The 17,167-nt window shown below is 38.0% G+C and overlaps 3 protein-coding genes across 3 annotated transcripts; 2 read left to right on the top strand and 1 right to left on the bottom strand.

Annotated features, from left to right (window-relative positions):
* Positions 1-1,961: 1,961 nt before the first annotated feature.
* Positions 1,962-5,627, top strand: LOC122073481 (putative clathrin assembly protein At4g02650). The gene is made up of 4 exons (XM_042638079.1): positions 1,962-2,250; positions 3,357-4,029; positions 4,159-5,373; positions 5,408-5,627. Exons 2-3 carry the CDS (start codon positions 3,387-3,389, stop codon positions 5,259-5,261), a joined length of 1,746 nt encoding a protein of 581 aa, XP_042494013.1. The 5' UTR covers positions 1,962-2,250; positions 3,357-3,386; the 3' UTR covers positions 5,262-5,373; positions 5,408-5,627.
* Positions 5,628-9,484: 3,857 nt separating this feature from the next.
* On the top strand, positions 9,485-12,971 carry LOC122073588 (bidirectional sugar transporter SWEET1-like). Its single transcript, XM_042638183.1, is given in 7 exon segments — positions 9,485-9,883; positions 10,003-10,039; positions 10,209-10,304; positions 10,531-10,810; positions 10,923-11,042; positions 12,440-12,513; positions 12,515-12,971. Coding segments are annotated over 7 exon segments (876 nt in total). The 5' UTR covers positions 9,485-9,849; the 3' UTR covers positions 12,750-12,971.
* A 1,812-nt stretch (positions 12,972-14,783) lies between these two features.
* LOC122072741 lies at positions 14,784-16,688 on the bottom strand. The gene is made up of 4 exons (XM_042637138.1): positions 16,537-16,688; positions 16,367-16,429; positions 15,309-15,464; positions 14,784-15,168 (listed from the first exon to the last, which is right to left on the bottom strand). The coding sequence occupies exons 1-3, from the start codon at positions 16,627-16,629 to the stop codon at positions 15,312-15,314; spliced, it is 309 nt and encodes a 102-aa protein (XP_042493072.1). The 5' UTR covers positions 16,630-16,688; the 3' UTR covers positions 14,784-15,168; positions 15,309-15,311.
* Between the last annotated feature and the right edge of the window lie 479 nt (positions 16,689-17,167).

The raw sequence follows: 17,167 nt of genomic DNA on the forward strand, positions 1-17,167 counted from the left end.
GTGACATTGCTGAAGTTGCGCCCGCGCGGTTGACATTATAGTGTATTTCTAGAGTGGTGTATCCTTCATGGGCCACCAAAGACGGGTTAATGAAATAGATTGATCTAAGATCTATGTGCTTACAAGCTATTCTTTTTGCTTTATTATGTTGTGTTTGTTATGTACAGCCAAGATGAGGTTTTGTGGCGTATATTATTTGCTGATCTTGTTTTGGTGGATGAGACAGTAACGAGGATTAACGATAAGCTGGAGTTATGGGGAGATCAACATTGGAATCAAATGGTTTTATGATAAGTAGAACGAAGATGGATTATATGATGTGTAACTTTAGTCAAACTGGGCCAGATGACGGAGTGGTGAGACTTGAAGAGTGAGAGATACAATAAAATGATTGTTTTAGATGTCTAGGGTTAATCATGAACAAGAAGTGTGATATAGAAGGTGATTTTTTTCAAAAGATTAAAATAGGATGGATGAAGTGCAAAGGTGCCTTTGGAGTATTGTATGACCTAAGCATCCATGTGGTTTGCATGTTCTAATTGAAACTTGTGGATGCCCTAGTAAGGAATAATGATCAAATCCCAGATGGAATGAGCTAGAAGAGTTAGAGATAGGCTTAAAATGACTTTAGGACAGGTATAAAGGAAAGTAGCAAAGTTTAGTTCTTGACCCTAGTATGTTCTCAAATAGATTTGTGTTGGAAGGCAAAATCTTTTTTGCCAAACTATTTTAGGTGGGATGTTTATGTGGTGTGGTGTTTTCTCTTTCTTTCTACTTCTATTATTTTTCATACCCTTAGTGATGCATGTAATGGATTCCATTTAGTTGGGATAAAGCTGAGGTGATTGCATTTTAGGACGTTTATGTATTTCAAGAATCATACCAAACACATTGGTTTGAAAAAATCCACTATATTGAAATCGCCATACTCGACAGTGAAACATTATATTTAATGAGAAGGGGGAGGGGGGGAGGGGAAAGACTGAAAGAAGGAATTTCACTCTGTTTGTTTTCATATAAAAATGAGAAACAAAATTTTCTATTAAATAGTATTTCTATTGTTTTGACGAAAAAAAAAAAAGGCATTAAAAAGTAGGAAGCTTTATATGAAAGAAAATTTTCATATAAAATATCACAATAAAAGGTTTTGTACATGCTGTGTACATACACATACGCGGTCATGACTTCACTTCTTGGATTTTTTTTGGGGGGGGGGGGGTTGTGTTTGGGATGTGTAATTACACTTCTACCCCATCATCCATCTGTTGCAAGACATAATGATGAATGTACATATGATCGTGCTTAAACGCTGGGTTGAAATGAAAAATTTACAAATCTATAGGACTCTTTATTTAAACAAAAGAATTTAATGGATGAATATTTAGTAAACCGAAATCCATTTTTGATTAATCTTGTAATCTTTCTTATCATGTTTTAGATGTCTTTGCCCAAATGCCGTTGATTGTTTCTCTTTACCCTCTGTCAATGGCCAATTTAGATCCTCTCCAGCAAGATGTACCCTCCAACCCCATCTCACACCATCCACTGGTGTGGAAGGTACAGCTGGCTGGAGAGGATCTGGGCTCGTAAATGGCATCCAGAGGTTCTCCTGACTCCTGAAGATGACTCTTAGGCTTTTATTTGGATTTAAAAAGACAATTTAACTCTAACCTAAAATACCCATTTCCTCACTAAACCAGAAATGAGAAACTGTAGAACCGGTCAATGGGTGACAGAAGTGAGAAACTCCGTGATTTCTAAAATCTAAAATACCCATTTACTCAATAACCAGTAACCTTAGGCCACATGGCTATCCTGGATCCATTGAGTTTCCGAGCTTTCATGCTAGATTGAAGGGTATTGTATGGCTTGGTTGAAATGTCATGTGAATACTGGGTTTCAACAAAGAGAGGAAAAGAGAAGAAAACGACATTTGAGACTTGTGAGAAGAGAGAGAGAGGGAGAGTGGGAGGAGAAGAGAGATCTGCACCGTAGCTATCTTTCTTCTCTTCTTTTAGTGTTTTTTCTTTTTCTTCTTTTCATTATTCACTAGCTTTTCTTCATTTCTTCTCTGATCAAAGTTTTTAATGGCGAAGCATGAAAGCAGATTCTGTGGATGCTGTTGATAGTTGTTATTCATGTGAAGCTGCTGCGAATTGTTCTTTGTTTAGCGAAAAACAAAAAAATTATATAAAAAAGCTGCTCCTCCACGGGCCATTGATTGACCTTTCCTATTCCTTTCTAAAGCAGGTGACAATCCCTTCCACCTCCGGGTACCCTCTTTTATTTTTTATTTATTTTCTATTTCTTCTTTGTTGTATTAGTACAAAACCAGGTTATCCACAGGCTTTGTCTGTTTCAATACGAAAATATTTCTAGAAGTTTTTAAGTACTCAGTTTCACTTTATCATTGGTGAAAGGAGAATCTCTTCAATCATGGGATTTCACCCTTTGAGTTGGATTATTAGGGCAAAATCGATATTTTCAACATCATACAATATAAGGTGAGAGTTCATGATAAATCTAGAATCCAGTCATGGCCTAACATCTCTCTCCACCAAGGGCAAAGGAAAACTTAATCCAATACTAAATTCATAGTAATTATTTTATATTTCTTTATCATTGCCCCTTTTTTTTTTTTTTTTTTTTTGGGTTCTTATTTTGGTGCTAGTATCTTCAATGGGGGCAAAATGAGAGACTGATCATTGAAAAAAATCACCGCCACACCCCACCCAAAAAAAAATAAATAAATAAAAGGAAGAAAAGATAGTGTTTCTTTTCCTCTTTAATCTTATACAGCGCTTTATTTGTTCTAGCTTCTAAAATAAAAATTTGTTCTCTTCTCATGGTAAGTAAGATGAAAATAATTATTGTATCTTCGTATGAATTCGTTTTTTCTAATTTCAAAAGAGAAGGAAAAGCAACCAAAGTAGGAATTGAATGGAAATGAAACAAAACATATATTATTAGAAGAAGGGATTGTCAATGATTACCGAAGGTCGATCCATCAAATATCAGACATGAAATTTTTTTACTTTTTTCATTTTACGAGTTTTTTTTTTCTTTCAAAAATCAATAAAATAGAAGTTATTTTAACCGAAGAGGTGCCATATTTTGCTTTTGGATGGTAGTCCGGCGGGAATAATGAAGGCGTTTTATTTTGAAACCTTCTATGGCATATGGTGGAAGGAGAAAAAAAATCTTTTATTTCTTTTTTGATTCTGTTTTTTCTTTTATTTAATCTCATTATGAAATTGGTTTTGGGCTGTCTAGTGTGTGGTCCGGTGGGTGAATCTATGGTCTGGTTTGATTTTCCTAACAAATAAGACATATATTTCTGGTTGTTATGATATCAGAGTTGACGCTTTTACCCTTTTCGCCACTAAATGGCCCCAAGCAAGATCCGTCAGGCCCTCGGGGCCGTGAAAGACAAGACAAGCATTGGCCTAGCCAAGGTGAATGGCAGCAGCACCTCCATCGCCGACCTCGAGGTCGCCATCGTAAAGGCTACTCGACACGAAGAACACCCAGCCGACGAGAGACACATTAGGGAGATTCTGAGCTTAACTTCTTATTCCCGTATGTACATCAGTGCCTGTGTGAACACATTATCAAGGAGACTAAACAAGACTAAGAACTGGACCGTCGCTCTCAAGACACTCATTTTGATTCACAGACTCCTCTTGGAAGGTGATCCTGCTTATGAACAAGAGATCTTCTTCGCTACAAGGCGTGGAACTCGGCTTCTCAACATGTCTGATTTTAGAGATACTTCTCGATCAACCAACTCATGGGACTTCTCAGCTTTTGTACGTACATATTCTCTCTATCTTGATGAAAGACTTGAGTATCGGATGCATGGTCGACGAGGTCGCCGGAATGGGATAGGATATGAGGATGATGAAGAAGACTCTGGCCAGCCTCCGATGAAGTCCACCCCAGTTCGGGAGCAGAAGACTGAGCGTATCTTTACTAGGGCTCAACATCTTCAACAGATTTTGGAGCGATTTCTAGCTTGTCGACCAACAGGTTTCTCTCTCTCTCTCTCTAAAGTCTAAACCATTATGTGTTTTTCCCTCGAGGGGTGTCAATAATCAATTTTTCCTAGTTTAGAATTGAAACCTAATTTGATTTCTTACCGTTGGTAATTCTTGATAGGTGAGGCGAAACACAACCGGGTGGTGACGGTGGCTCTTTATCCGGTAGTGAAAGAGAGCTTCCAGATATACTTCGACATAGCTGAAATCATGGGCATCTTGATCGACCGCTTCATGGAACTCCAAGTTCCAGATTGTGTCCGAGTTCAAGAGATCTTCGCTCGACTTGGGAAACAGTTTGAGGAGCTCGACTCATTCTACTGCTGGTGCAAGCAGGTCGGGATTTGCAGGTCCTCCGAGTACCCAGAAATTGAGAAAATCACTCCAAAGAAGCTTGAGGTCATGGATGAATTCATCCGAGACAAGTCAGCTCTTGCCCAGATGAAGAGAGCCAGCCCACAAAACAACCTCATCGTCCACGAAGAGAAAGATAGCAAAGAACAAGAGCCCACCGTTGAAGAAGAAGAAGAGGATATGTCCAACATCAAAGCTCTGCCACCGCCGGAAGGCTTCCAGGAGGAAGAAGCCAAGGCCGATGAAGAGAAAGAAGAGACCAAAGAAGATCCGATCCCCACCACCCAACAAGAAGGCGACCTGTTGAATCTACATGACGACACGGTGACCACCGAACAGCAAGGAGATAAATTAGCTTTGGCGTTGTTCGATGGTGGCGCTGCTCCATGTTCGTCCCAGACTCCAGCATGGGAAGCTTTCAACATGGAAGAATCCGGGGATTGGGAAACGGCGTTGGTGCAATCGGCCAGCCACCTATCGAACCAGCCGACATCTCTCGCAGGTGGTTTTGATAAGTTGTTGCTCGACGGCATGTATCAACAATCTGCCTCCAATGCGGCGGCCACAGCAGCACAAAGTGCCTATGGAGGCACTGGAAGCGCAAGTAGCGTCGTGATGACTGGTAAGCCAGCGATGTTGGCATTGCCAGCACCACCGGTCAATGGTGTGACACCCACAGGACTGAATGCAGATCCATTCGCTGCGTCTCTAGCGGTGGCACCGCCACCATACGTGCAGATGTCGGAGTTGGAGAAGAAGCAGAAGCTGTTGATGGAAGAGCAGCTCTTGTGGCAGCGGTATCAAAGGGATGGGATGCAGGGGCAGCTTGGACTTACAAAATTACAACAAAATCCCTATCCCTATCAGTAGAACATATGAGGCTGAATAGGCACAAATGTCATTTTGTGGGTCTGTGGGGAGGTACATTAGGAGATCAGTAGGCAAATTGAGGGTGATATGGTCATTTTGGGAGCTGGAGGGTATTTTTGTCACCTTGAAAGGCACTGGTGGTGTAACTTTATGCTAGGGAGAAAATTGTAACTTTTGTAATTTAATGTTGAAGTCCTACTTTGGTTGTGTAATTGTGTATGAATTCCACCGGAGTACAGAAAAAAATAAAATAGTGTATAAATATTGACGAATAGAACCGAAATCGACAGTTTAATTTGGTTTCTAAAATTAGAACCTATTCTCGGTTCGATTTGGTTTTATTTTCAAGGTTGAAATTGGTTCAAATCGAACAACCCATCTTGAGTAGAACTGAATCAAATTATCTATTTTTGAAATCGAACTGAATCAATTTGGTTCCTTTTTAATGTTTGGTGGATTATGGGAGAAAATTAATAAAGAAGGGAATTTTTTGGAAGGTTAAGGTGCGAACACCTAACTAAAATAGGGTCAAAACCAAATACAAATCAGGTCAAAACTTAATACTGATCCAATTAAAAGTCACATAAAAATTAAAGACATCCAGTTGGATTCTAATTTAGAAAAAATGCTACTATTTGGTTTAGATTTGGTTTCAATTCTAGATGATGTATCTTGAACCGAACTAAATAACTTAAACGTAGCGACATCCTTAACTTTATGTATCATAAAAAATATTCCTTGGGTGTGGCAAGAACACCTTTTATCCATGATATATGCATCTTGATTGGGTTGCTAGTGTCATTAGGTGAAAAAACATCTTAAGTTCATAAAAGATAAGATTCTCTCCCGTCACAAGATCTCCGGCATTTTGTTTGATATAGGAAGGGTAATTTGAATCTTCACCAATATGGGTGAAAGTCAATGATGAGACTCACTATTTAATGAGTTCAATCATACCGACCATGGTTGAAGAGATTCTCCTCATCTTGGGTGGCAAATAACTTTCACTTGAAAAAAATAAGGGAGATGGTTATCAAATAAACAACATAGAGGGAGTACGCCAATGAGGTGTAATGTAGCGGTTTCTCACAAAGAAGGGCAATGAGGTCATTTCAAGAGAGAGAGAGAGAGAGTATCCCCCTTGCGGTTTAGAGAACCTTTTATCAAGAAATAAGGGAAAAAGAATGATGCTCGGCAGCATTTCTAGGCACTCCCACATGGGGCAATAAAATGACCACATTGTTCCTCCCCTTGGATGGCACATTGGTCCTCACATTGGCGTAGCGGAACATAGTGTCCCCTTGTGCCTCTCACACAGGACAGTAAAATGACCACCCCACCCCTCCCTAGGGAACCCATGTGCGCATTCCCATAATTGGCAATGTACTGGCACAAGACCCACGCAGCCTAGCAGCAAACCCCTCCCCATATAAATTTTAGAATTTTAGATGCAATATTTGATGTTTTGTTATGCCCCTTAAAAATGAAAAATCTAGAATTGTTGATGTATTTAAGATGTTTTGTCAAAAAAAAAAAAGTCAAGAATTCTGGATTGTTTGTCTTGCCCTTCCATGCATGGCAGCTACAGTGGATTATACCAGCGTAATCTAGAGTTGGATGGCGAAGTTTGATGAAATTAGGGCCCGTTTGATAACGTTTCTGCCGTTTCTGTTTCAAGAAATGGTAGAAACATAAATTTTTTTCTAGAAACGGAATTGAAGGTGTTTGATAAGTCATGTTTTTAGAAGTCGATGGTAACCAGTGAAAGAATTGCCACAAGTTTTTTCCAGAAATGGCAAAATAAGTTCAACAACTTGTTTCGCCTGGATCGTTTCTTGAACCATAAATAAGTAAAAATTTCTATTTCTATTTCTAAAAATAAGTGAAACGAAGCAGTTTTATCAAACGCTTTTTGCTCCGTTTCTGCTGTTTTTGGAAACAGAAACGGCAGAAACACGTTTCTTGAAACGTTGTCAAACGGGCTCTTAATGTGTCTTCTGTTCTTCTCTCATAAGATCTCAGCTGGATCTTCCACAATTTTAGAGTGGCAGAACTCATAAATGAATGATGAAGCTGAATCCACATTATATTAATAAAGAAATGTTGGCCACTACTTCATTCACCTTATTGGATGCATGTAGTCATATACAGAGGTTAAGGGTCCTCATATGTGATACAAACCTAAAACTTGGAGGTATTCTAAAGGCAAACTAACACTAGGAACCACAAAGATAGAGCCCTGCCCTTCAGGGCAATGTAACCTTCAATGCTACTTACTCTTATTTATACCATGACAGTGATGGATTATCAGCTTCCGATATTCTTTTCGCTTTCTTGAATATGTTCAAATGTTGGCGTAGCATAATAGTCTTTAGGACGCAACTAATAAAAAGAGACAGATAGGAGAGAGAGAGAGAGAGAGAGAGAGAGAGAGAGAGAGAGAGAGAGAGAGAGATGACAAAGTGTTTTTTCCACTTCCCTTATCTACGATCAAGTCTTACAAGTTAAACGAAAGAACCTGAGCTGGTAAAAATGAAGTGTATTTTAGACCAACAAATACACAGTGAAGGAGGAATTACTTTGTTTACGGTTATCTATTATTATGTTAAGATGGGCATTAGGGAGCAAAGAAGTGTATTTTGGACTTCCAACAAATAAGGGAAGTAATAATAACCCTAGATTGGTAAGTGTTTCTTTCATTACATGTGAAGGAAAACATTCTCAAAATAAATAAATAAATAGAAAATGAATTTATTTAGGTTTCACTCTATAGAAAATTAATTATGCCGTTTAGCAGATGATATTTAAATCATATATTGCCTATAGGACATTCAAATTAAAACTACAAAACTCACAGAAAACATAAGATCCATAGTGTCATATCTTGGGATAAGGTTTTATGGTTTGGCTGTTCCCATAACCAAGTCATGGTCCTGTGGCTACTTTTACCATGTGGCAAGTTGGATTGGGTTGAATTTTTGTAGACAATAAATTTGACATGGGAACAAGGAATTTTTGATGGGTGCATCAGTGCATGGTCATACGTTAGAGGATACGACATTACATGCGTTTAGGTACATGATTGAATTTAGGTATGAACTTGACATGCTATCTATCTAGAGTATTTCCTAGGTATCCCAATAGTACAAGGACCTTTTGCTTGGTTTACTAGCCAAAGAAATTTCCGCCTAATTTTCCACCTTCTCAATCATTTAATGGGATTCGTAGATGCCCAAAGATGTGTTTATATTAGAATTGTTCATGGTATTAATCAATTTTTATTTATTTTTACCTCAAAAAATAAAATCTATGATATTATTATGATGCTTCCTTTATGTAAATAGTCTCTTTGAGTATGACAAACAATAATTGACCTATGTCGAGGCATGTTGTACAAGTCGAAAGAGAAATGTGTAATACCGAAGAAAAATTGATCAATGCGAGAGTATACATTTTTTTTGTTAAAAAAGATCAGCAAAAAATATATTAGAAAAAAAGAGAGTATAAGCTTAAGGTCCAGATATGCTTTTACGAAATACAAATACAAATCATTGATATAGATTTTTCACCTTTGGCACTCCCTTCAGCAAAATTTTTTTTTTTTTTATCATGCACATGTCCTGTCTAGTGCCCTCATATATAGGTCAATTTTGGTTTGCCATTTGTTTACATACATTTCTCCTCCACCTGAAAGGCAAAACTTATATTTTCTAAATGTGTCTGTGTCTCATAGTGTTTGTCTTATTACATAAGTGAGGTTGATCCATCTGTACTCTCACATGGTCGATTGATATTGCCCATGCTTCATCCACAAGGTCATTCAATCTGAAATTCTGAACTATGTAACCAAGTCCTTGAGGAAATTATACTTATGTATTTTTTCTGTTATAATCGGTTATGTCGAATGTTGATCTCTCTCTCTCTCTCTCTCTCTAGAGAGCTATAACAGTACATTTTTTGGGGTAGAATATCCTAGAATACCTATTACGTACAGTATTAATTAGGATTCACCAACCTCTCCCAAGAAAAAACCAAAAGTCCCCGATTGGCATTTTCTTTTGGAGGAGAAACCCCTACCAGATATAGAGCATCTCAATCTCAGAAAGAGTGAGAAAGCGTTAAATCTGCCAAATCCATTTGGTCAGGTCATGGGCTCATGAGTCATGGGCATGGCACCCACAAATCAATGCAATCGTTCTCTCCTCGGAAGATCAACCGCTGACTGGGAAAGAGAATGGGGGGAATTAGAACTTAGAAGCGGAGGATAAAGGCTACCCGTCCATTACCATGACCATTACCTTTACCCAAGCTTTGGATGAGGACGCAATCAATTACAACTGTAATACAACATTTTGACAGTTATTTTCTTTCTCCAATCTCTTTCTGATCCCTATATAAAGCCTCCCTGGCCTCTTCCTTGGTGAAGCTTTATAAAGCTCTGTACTCTCTCATTACTTATTTCTCTTCTAAACAAAGAAAGGATCATATTGGCCGAGTTTCTTTGAAAGGATCATATTGGCCGAGTTTCTTTTCTTTTTCCTTCTCTGGTCATCTTTCTCCTTTTCTGGTCAGTTCTTCTGCCACCGAAATGGACGTTGCGCATTTCTTGTTTGGGATTTTCGGTAGGTTCTTCTTCTCTTTCGATCGTCTGGGTTTCCTGTTCTGTTTTTATCTGGGTTTTACTCTCCCTTTTCTGTGAATGGCTTCTTAATATTTCTGGGTTTCTTTGTTTCTGAAACAGGAAACGCTACTGCTTTATTTCTCTTCCTGGCTCCAACGTAAGTAAAGAACATCACTTCCTCTGTGATTTTTCATTTTCTTTCTTTTCTGAAGTAGAAAGAACTCTTAATTAACTTAAATTCAAGATTTTGTTCAATTTCTGTCTCCGTTTTATGATTTCATTAAAAAATGGATTATACTGATGGGTTTGTGTAAATTGTTCTTTAGAATTACATTTCGAAGAATCATAAAGAGAAAATCGACGGAGGAGTTTTCCGGCATTCCCTACGTGATGACCTTACTCAACTGCCTCCTCTCCGCATGGTAGGAAACCTCTTCTTCCGAGTCTCAGTTTTAATTACCATTTTACCCCTCCCGTCTTTCTCCCCCTCTGCTTCTTTCCAAGGTTTTGTTCAGCTATTAACCAAAGGGGTGGTAAAGTCATTAGACCAAAGACCGGCAGTAATTCCTGGCGTTCTTATTCCGGCAGTTTCCCAGTCGTGAAATTTAAATTAGATATTTAACTGATAAGTGGGTGATGATACGATAGGTACGGTCTTCCCTTTGTATCACCGAACAATATTCTGGTCAGCACGATCAACGGCACAGGTGCGGCGATAGAGTCAATTTACGTCTTGATCTTCATCATCTACGCGCCTAAGAAGGTGAAGGCGAAGATCCTAGGGCTCTTTACCTTTGTTGTCACAGTCTTTGCTGCTATAGCCATTGTTTCCATCTTTGCCCTCCATGGCCACACCAGGAAGCTCTTCTGTGGCCTTGCAGCCACTATCTTCTCCATTGTAATGTACGCCTCGCCTCTATCCATCATGGTAAGGACTCCAAGGACCTCTCGTCTGATCTGATTCTAGTGTAGGTTTGAAATGACCATAGTGACCATTTATATATATATATATATATATATATTACCTGCTACTATTGCAGAGGCTGGTGATCATGACCAAGAGCGTGGAGTTCATGCCCTTCTTCTTGTCTCTGTTCTGCTTCCTCTGCGGGACTTCATGGTTCATTTTTGGCCTTCTTGGCCACGACCCTTTCGTCGCTGTGAGTAGTGTAGAAATTCTAATCTTTCATGTTTGTTCTCATCTAAGCCACAAAATGACGCCTATGTCCTGTGGGAGACCGTTTGGTTTAAGGTACTTAGAAGACAGTGGGTATACGGCAATGTATAAATGCGAGTAAGGTTGTCGAATGCCAGCATGCACAGGTAGGCCCCGCCGGTGAAAGCCAAACATGGATCAACCGGTTTACTAAACGGTCTGGTACTGCACCAAGCCAGGTTATGAAAAGGGTAGTCAAAGTTGAAAATAGGCCGGGGTGTGAAACCAGTTGGTCGTCAAAGGCTAGGCATGGATATTTTTGTATTCGATTATTGAATGATCAGACAATATTAAGGGTCAATTAATTAGACTAATTAGATTATATATAATATTATAATTGATCTTTAAAGGAACTAATTGGATTATAAGCAAATTGTAAACAGGCCATAAATGATTTAATAGGACTATAAATTGTATTCCCTGGTCAGTCTTGTTTAGGTGTCCATCGAACTACAATCAAACACCTTAAACATCCAAAAAATAATCAATCTCATACATGGCACCAACCCGTTTATCAACCACCATTTATAGGTTAATTAGTTTACTTAGATTCATTTAGCATAAATTTATTTTATAATTTAAATATAAAATGACAATCGATTGACTGAATATAAATATATCTATTTGTATGATTTTTTCTTATATAATTATAATTAATTCCTCAATTAACCGTAATGTTAGAGCCATTCCTCTTTTTTTTTTTTTTCTCTTATTGGAAGACTATCTAAACAATTGATAGGAGTACAAAACTTCAAAAGAAGAAAATAAAGAAATAAATAAAAAATAATAGTACAGAACCTAACATTGAAGGGACAGCCTTGGCCCAACAGAAACTGTCCATTCCCAATTGGTTGACACCGCTATAGCACCGTGCGGCTATGTGCACATGTCCTATCATAAAATGTTACAGGTGTGTCTGAGGAAAAGTTAAGACCGGGTCACTTTGGCCCGACTGGCTATCTGGCAACCTTGGCCTTGAAAAGATGTTGGCAATCTCTTTCTTACAGAACTGCCTAATCAGAGAAGTCTGCATGACTTATAAATGATGATGTGTGGAGTATTAAGAGGATAAAAATCGTCTGTAATTTTGATGTTGTACAATTTTGTGTAATATCACTTTTAGACAATGATATGTGTATTGATATCAATATAATGATTCAGATCTAGTATAACTAATAAAACATTAAATCAGTGAAAAGACATTTAAATCAAATCTAGGTCATTGTATTGGTATAAATACATATATCACCGCCTGAAAGTGATATTGTATGAAATTGTACGAGATCGGAATTACAGACGATTTCAACCCGTGTGAAGAACTGAATAATTTTGGAAAGACAGGTGCCAAACGGGTTCGGGTCGGCATTGGGAACATTACAGCTGATACTATATGCGATATACCGGAACAACAAAGGCGGAGGAGGAGGAGGAGGAGGAGGAGGAGGAGCAGCGGGGAAACCATCGCAGACTACCACTGCTGATGACTCTTTGGAGATGGGATACGGCAAAGCTCACCACCAAGAGAAACAACCTCAGCCTACAGCTCCGGCGGACGCGCGACCTGCTCAGGACGGCTGCGTTTAAAAAGGTCGTCTTAGAGATACGTGTGTGGACACTGATTGCCCACGTAACTTTTTCTCTGCGTACGTGATGTCTCTTGGCCTCTACTATCGTGGGTTGGTCCATTTTGCCATTCTTTAACTCTAAACTACGGAACCACCGTCTCTCTCTCTCTCTCTCTCTCTCTCTCTCTCTCTCTCTCTCTCTCTCTCTCTAAGTTCTTATTTTGTAATTGTGGTTTGTATATCACTTTAATGTTGTTGTTGGAAACTTGAATTTTCTGATACACAAAGAAGTCAATAAGGGTTCTCTATCTCTCTCGCAACATTTAAATGGAACAATTAGGCTTCACCACCACCCCACACCCCTTAAAAAAAAGGATCAAAATCCTCTGTTTTTCTCATCCATGTTTTTCCTTGTTTTGCTATCTGCAAAATGCGACATGGACAATAAGGAGACCAACGGTCAAGATTGGGTGAGGATTATTACATCCGGTGCGTTGGTCTTAAAATTGTCCACGTGTCGCGTTTTGCAGGTAGCAAAACAAGTAAAAACAGGGATGAGAAAAACAGAGGATTATTTTCCTAAAAAAAATGGGTTCAACTGGTTGGGTCATTGTCAGTTGCAACCCTTCCCCCAAACTGTTCCCACCCCCTAACAAATTTTGGTCTCAAACTCAATAATAGAAAAGTTGGTTACTGTTAATATTACCTCCATTTGTTTTATTTATTTGCTTGTTGAAATGAATGGCAGGTTTCGTTGACCCATGTTCAGTCATTTTCGGATTGCCACCGATATGTCATAGTCTCTACCATGTGGTATAACTCTAAAACATGTTGGTTTCTATTTTTGATTTTTTCCCTTATTTATTTATTGGGTTGGGATTTGAGGGGAGAGGGCGAATAAATATATGTAAAAATTGATACAGGAGCAAACTTAAAGTTGCTTATCTAGCTAGGAAGCTCTTCCTTTTAATGGTCTACATGAACATCTACCACATGGTATCTGTACCATTGGTACTTTTAAGTTTTTGGTTGTATTGTTCATATATATCATCATCTTCCAACAGGCAAGTTTGAGATGAGTTATAATATGTTTTAGAAAGTAATTTCCTGTCCGGCAGTGGAGGGTGCATTAGCATCTCCCGTTCTAGCCCTAGCCCTCTCTCTCTCTCTCTCTCTCTCAAGGTAGAGAGGTCATTTTTGTGAGGAGAAAGAGAGCAGAAGATGTTAGAGCATCCTGCACTCCTTGGTAGGAAATATTATCCCTATATTCAACAGTAGTTGAGCAAAGTCATTACTTCCCTTCGCTATAATTTTAGGACTAAGGTTCTACGGTTCTACTCAGGAAAAAAAAAGGGACTCAAGTTACATATTTACCAAGACCGAATTAAATTTCCATTCACCCATAGTAAATGAAGGACTCTTCTTTCACCATAGGAATTAGGACCATCCGATTGCCAAAGGGAGGATAATTTCAACTTTTTCAATAGGGAGTATAAATGTAAATGTATAATGATAATTAACATACTATACCAATCATATGATCACTTCACCAATGGTTCTTCCTTCTCTATTGGTGAAGAGAAATTTTCAATAATTTTTTAATTGAAAAAAAAAAAAAAAAATCACACATGCCCCTACACCCTCTCACATAAAGTAGTGTAATAACCACTATGCCCTTTCCCTTTAATACCCATATGCACGCTCTCATTGGCCCGCGTTGTTGATGGGAACATGCAGCCTGGGTAGTTGTGCAGTTATCAATGACATTCACATAGAAGCTTCTTCTTTTCAGTACTTCTTGCTCTCACATTCTGCCTCCCCATTGAATACGTGGACTCCCTTCTACTTTATTTTTGTTGGAGGCCCCCTTTTATCTCCCCATCGATTTTGAGAATTAACTCAACAATTGTAAATACATGAATAGCCAATAAAATTTGAAATGTCCATCAAAACTTTTCCATGCAATTTGGATATTAGCTATTGGTTTTATATAAACTGAGGTGGTTTAGGTGCCCCCTTTTTTTATACATATATATGCTTCAAGCCTGTCTGCTTGCTTTCCTGAAATACATGGTCGTCCTCATCAATTCCGCAACTTGATCACAATTCTTGACCCATTAGATGAATTCTATTCATGATTATACGATCTCATAGATGTACATAATGGAATATCAAATAAATGTTATGTAATCATGTCCAATGCTCATTTAGTTGGAAATATATTGAAACGTTTTGTATTCTAGGACCAAACCAAGGGAAATTAATTTATAAACCTCCACAGTAGCTCAAAATTAATCTTTGATCCATTAGTTGCAGCAATCATCATAAAGCCAGCACCCGCAGAAAAAGCACTTGGAACCCTTTATCTTCCCATCTCTTGCACCAAAGCTCTCGCCTCAAATCTCCACAGTAGCTCAAACTTCATCTTTAATCCTCAATGTGATATTTTGCATCTCCTTTTGAAAATATTGTTGGAGCTGATGAACTTTCTTAACTAATATTTTCCTTTATTCAAAGGTAAGTTGCATATAAAAAATAAAAAAAAAAGTTAAAAAATTTGATGTAAAGGAATATTCCATCCTATTCATGTGTAATAGAGAATGACTCAAATGAGCAAAACTTTGGAGATAAATTAAAAACTATACTGATCAGAACGGTGCAGAAGCAATATCCCTCGTCACTGGGACAGCAGCTGTTTGCAGTCCCCATTGAGTTATTGGAAAGCTATCACAGTACTCTTCTGTTGAGTCCATGGGAAAACTCTCTTCGTCCTTCACACCACTCACCACTGGCTCTAAGCCCTACAATCATAAGAAATCCATTATATTTACATCATAGCAAAAATCTTCAAATCAACCAGTAAGCCTAAAATTTGCCCATCTATCAGTCTAATAAACCTTATTGAATTAGAATAAATATAGGTTCTAATTCAAATAGAATTGATATATATATATCCTAAACATCCCTAATAAATTTACATTGTGGCATAAATTATTTGACCCAAAACGAATTAAGGCATTAGGTGAAGAGAGATCCTCAAGTATCCACCTCCATGAGATTAACTTTTGCTTTGTTATTTCCTCTTCTTACAATGTTCACAAATTCCATGCAAGGGAGCCATGGAGAGATTTCACTCCCATTTTTGGTGACTAATCTTTTTCTTTAACAGATCATAATTTATATGTTAATATAAGAGCAAAGAATCCGAGAAGGAACGACAAAAAATATATTAATTTTGTTGATAAAAGAGAATCCAACAGACACAAATGGAATTGGAAATCCGAGAGAAAAGATTTGACAATCCAAAAAACTACATATGTGGTATGCCTAATGATTGCACCATTTCACCATACTGACATCTCAACAAGATCATTGACATGCAAATAGTCTCACTTTGATATAACATATGATCAAGATAATATATTAGCAGTCTAAAAAGAGAAAAGCTCTAGAAATGAGATGAACAATCACAATCCAAATTGCTCATTAACCCCGTGAATTCTATGTATACGAACTACTACACAAGTATCCAACTTCTTATCACAGATCTGCTACTGAAAATGAAATTCATGGGAATCTCCTAGTAAGTTATAATTGTCATCGATCAACTCAAAAGTCCAATCAATCATGGCTTCGTTTATATATCAAACCTGAGAAACCAAAGAGAGAGAGAGAGAGATGGGTTTCTTTCAATTCGTCTTACCTTTGTGAAAATGTCTAAAGCCTCTTCAATACTTCTGGTTTGCGCAACATAAAATGCTGCCTCCTGCAATTTAGAGAGAGGATTTAAACTCAGACAGAGTTCCAAACTAAGAGAGGATCATCATATTCAAAGCCATGAACATATCTACCACAATACTTAAGAACACTCACCCTTGCAAATTGAAGTTGATCCATGTTAAGCGTCCTGGGCTCATTCTCAATCGATGATTTTCTCTCAATTAGAAAAGTTGCAGACGCGTCCATGCCTCTCCTTTCTCCAATCACAAATTCGCTTTTTTAGAGAGAGAGAGAGAGAGTTTGGAGAGGAACCTTTCTCTGGAACTGATTTGCGAGGAGGGCCTATATATAGGTGAAATCAATAGAGTTGTGACAGGGACAGATGGCTTTCTAGGAAGAGATATTACATTAGTTTACGTGGCATGCTTTGAAAGACAGAAATTGTCTCTGTGACGGTTGGGAATTTTATCGTATTCCACATGGAATATGATCTCGTGAACTCTCGTTGTCCATTTTGGACTTTTTCCTTGTCAAATCTTTTACACCTCGATAAACCTCACCGTCAATCCCCACCGACCGCTTCAAATGATGACACGTATTTATATGATCCACCGAACCAACCAAAATTGGTACATTATTAAATCCTTTATTAGCTTCATTTATGCCTTAATAGTTTAAAAATAAGTTCGAGTTGGCTATGAATTCTACCTATAAAATGGAATGAATTGACCTTGACCCTGTCAGATGATTTTTTTTTTTGACAAACCATATGACAAAACTATAT

This window comes from Macadamia integrifolia, chromosome 3, assembly GCF_013358625.1.
Source record: "Macadamia integrifolia cultivar HAES 741 chromosome 3, SCU_Mint_v3, whole genome shotgun sequence".
Lineage (NCBI taxonomy): Eukaryota > Viridiplantae > Streptophyta > Magnoliopsida > Proteales > Proteaceae > Macadamia > Macadamia integrifolia.

Coding starts and splice junctions, on each gene's coding strand:
- LOC122073481 (XM_042638079.1), top strand. CDS start 3,387: ATGGCCCCAAGCAAGATCCGTCAGGCCCTCGGGGCCGTGAAAGACAAG. Junction 4,030..4,158: donor TCTAGCTTGTCGACCAACAG/GTTTCTCTCTCT, acceptor AATTCTTGATAG/GTGAGGCGAAACACAACCGG.
- LOC122072741 (XM_042637138.1), bottom strand. CDS start 16,629: ATGGACGCGTCTGCAACTTTTCTAATTGAGAGAAAATCATCGATTGAG. Junction 16,430..16,536: donor ATCAACTTCAATTTGCAAGG/GTGAGTGTTCTT, acceptor TCTAAATTGCAG/GAGGCAGCATTTTATGTTGC. Junction 15,465..16,366: donor CTTTAGACATTTTCACAAAG/GTAAGACGAATT, acceptor TTATGATTGTAG/GGCTTAGAGCCAGTGGTGAG.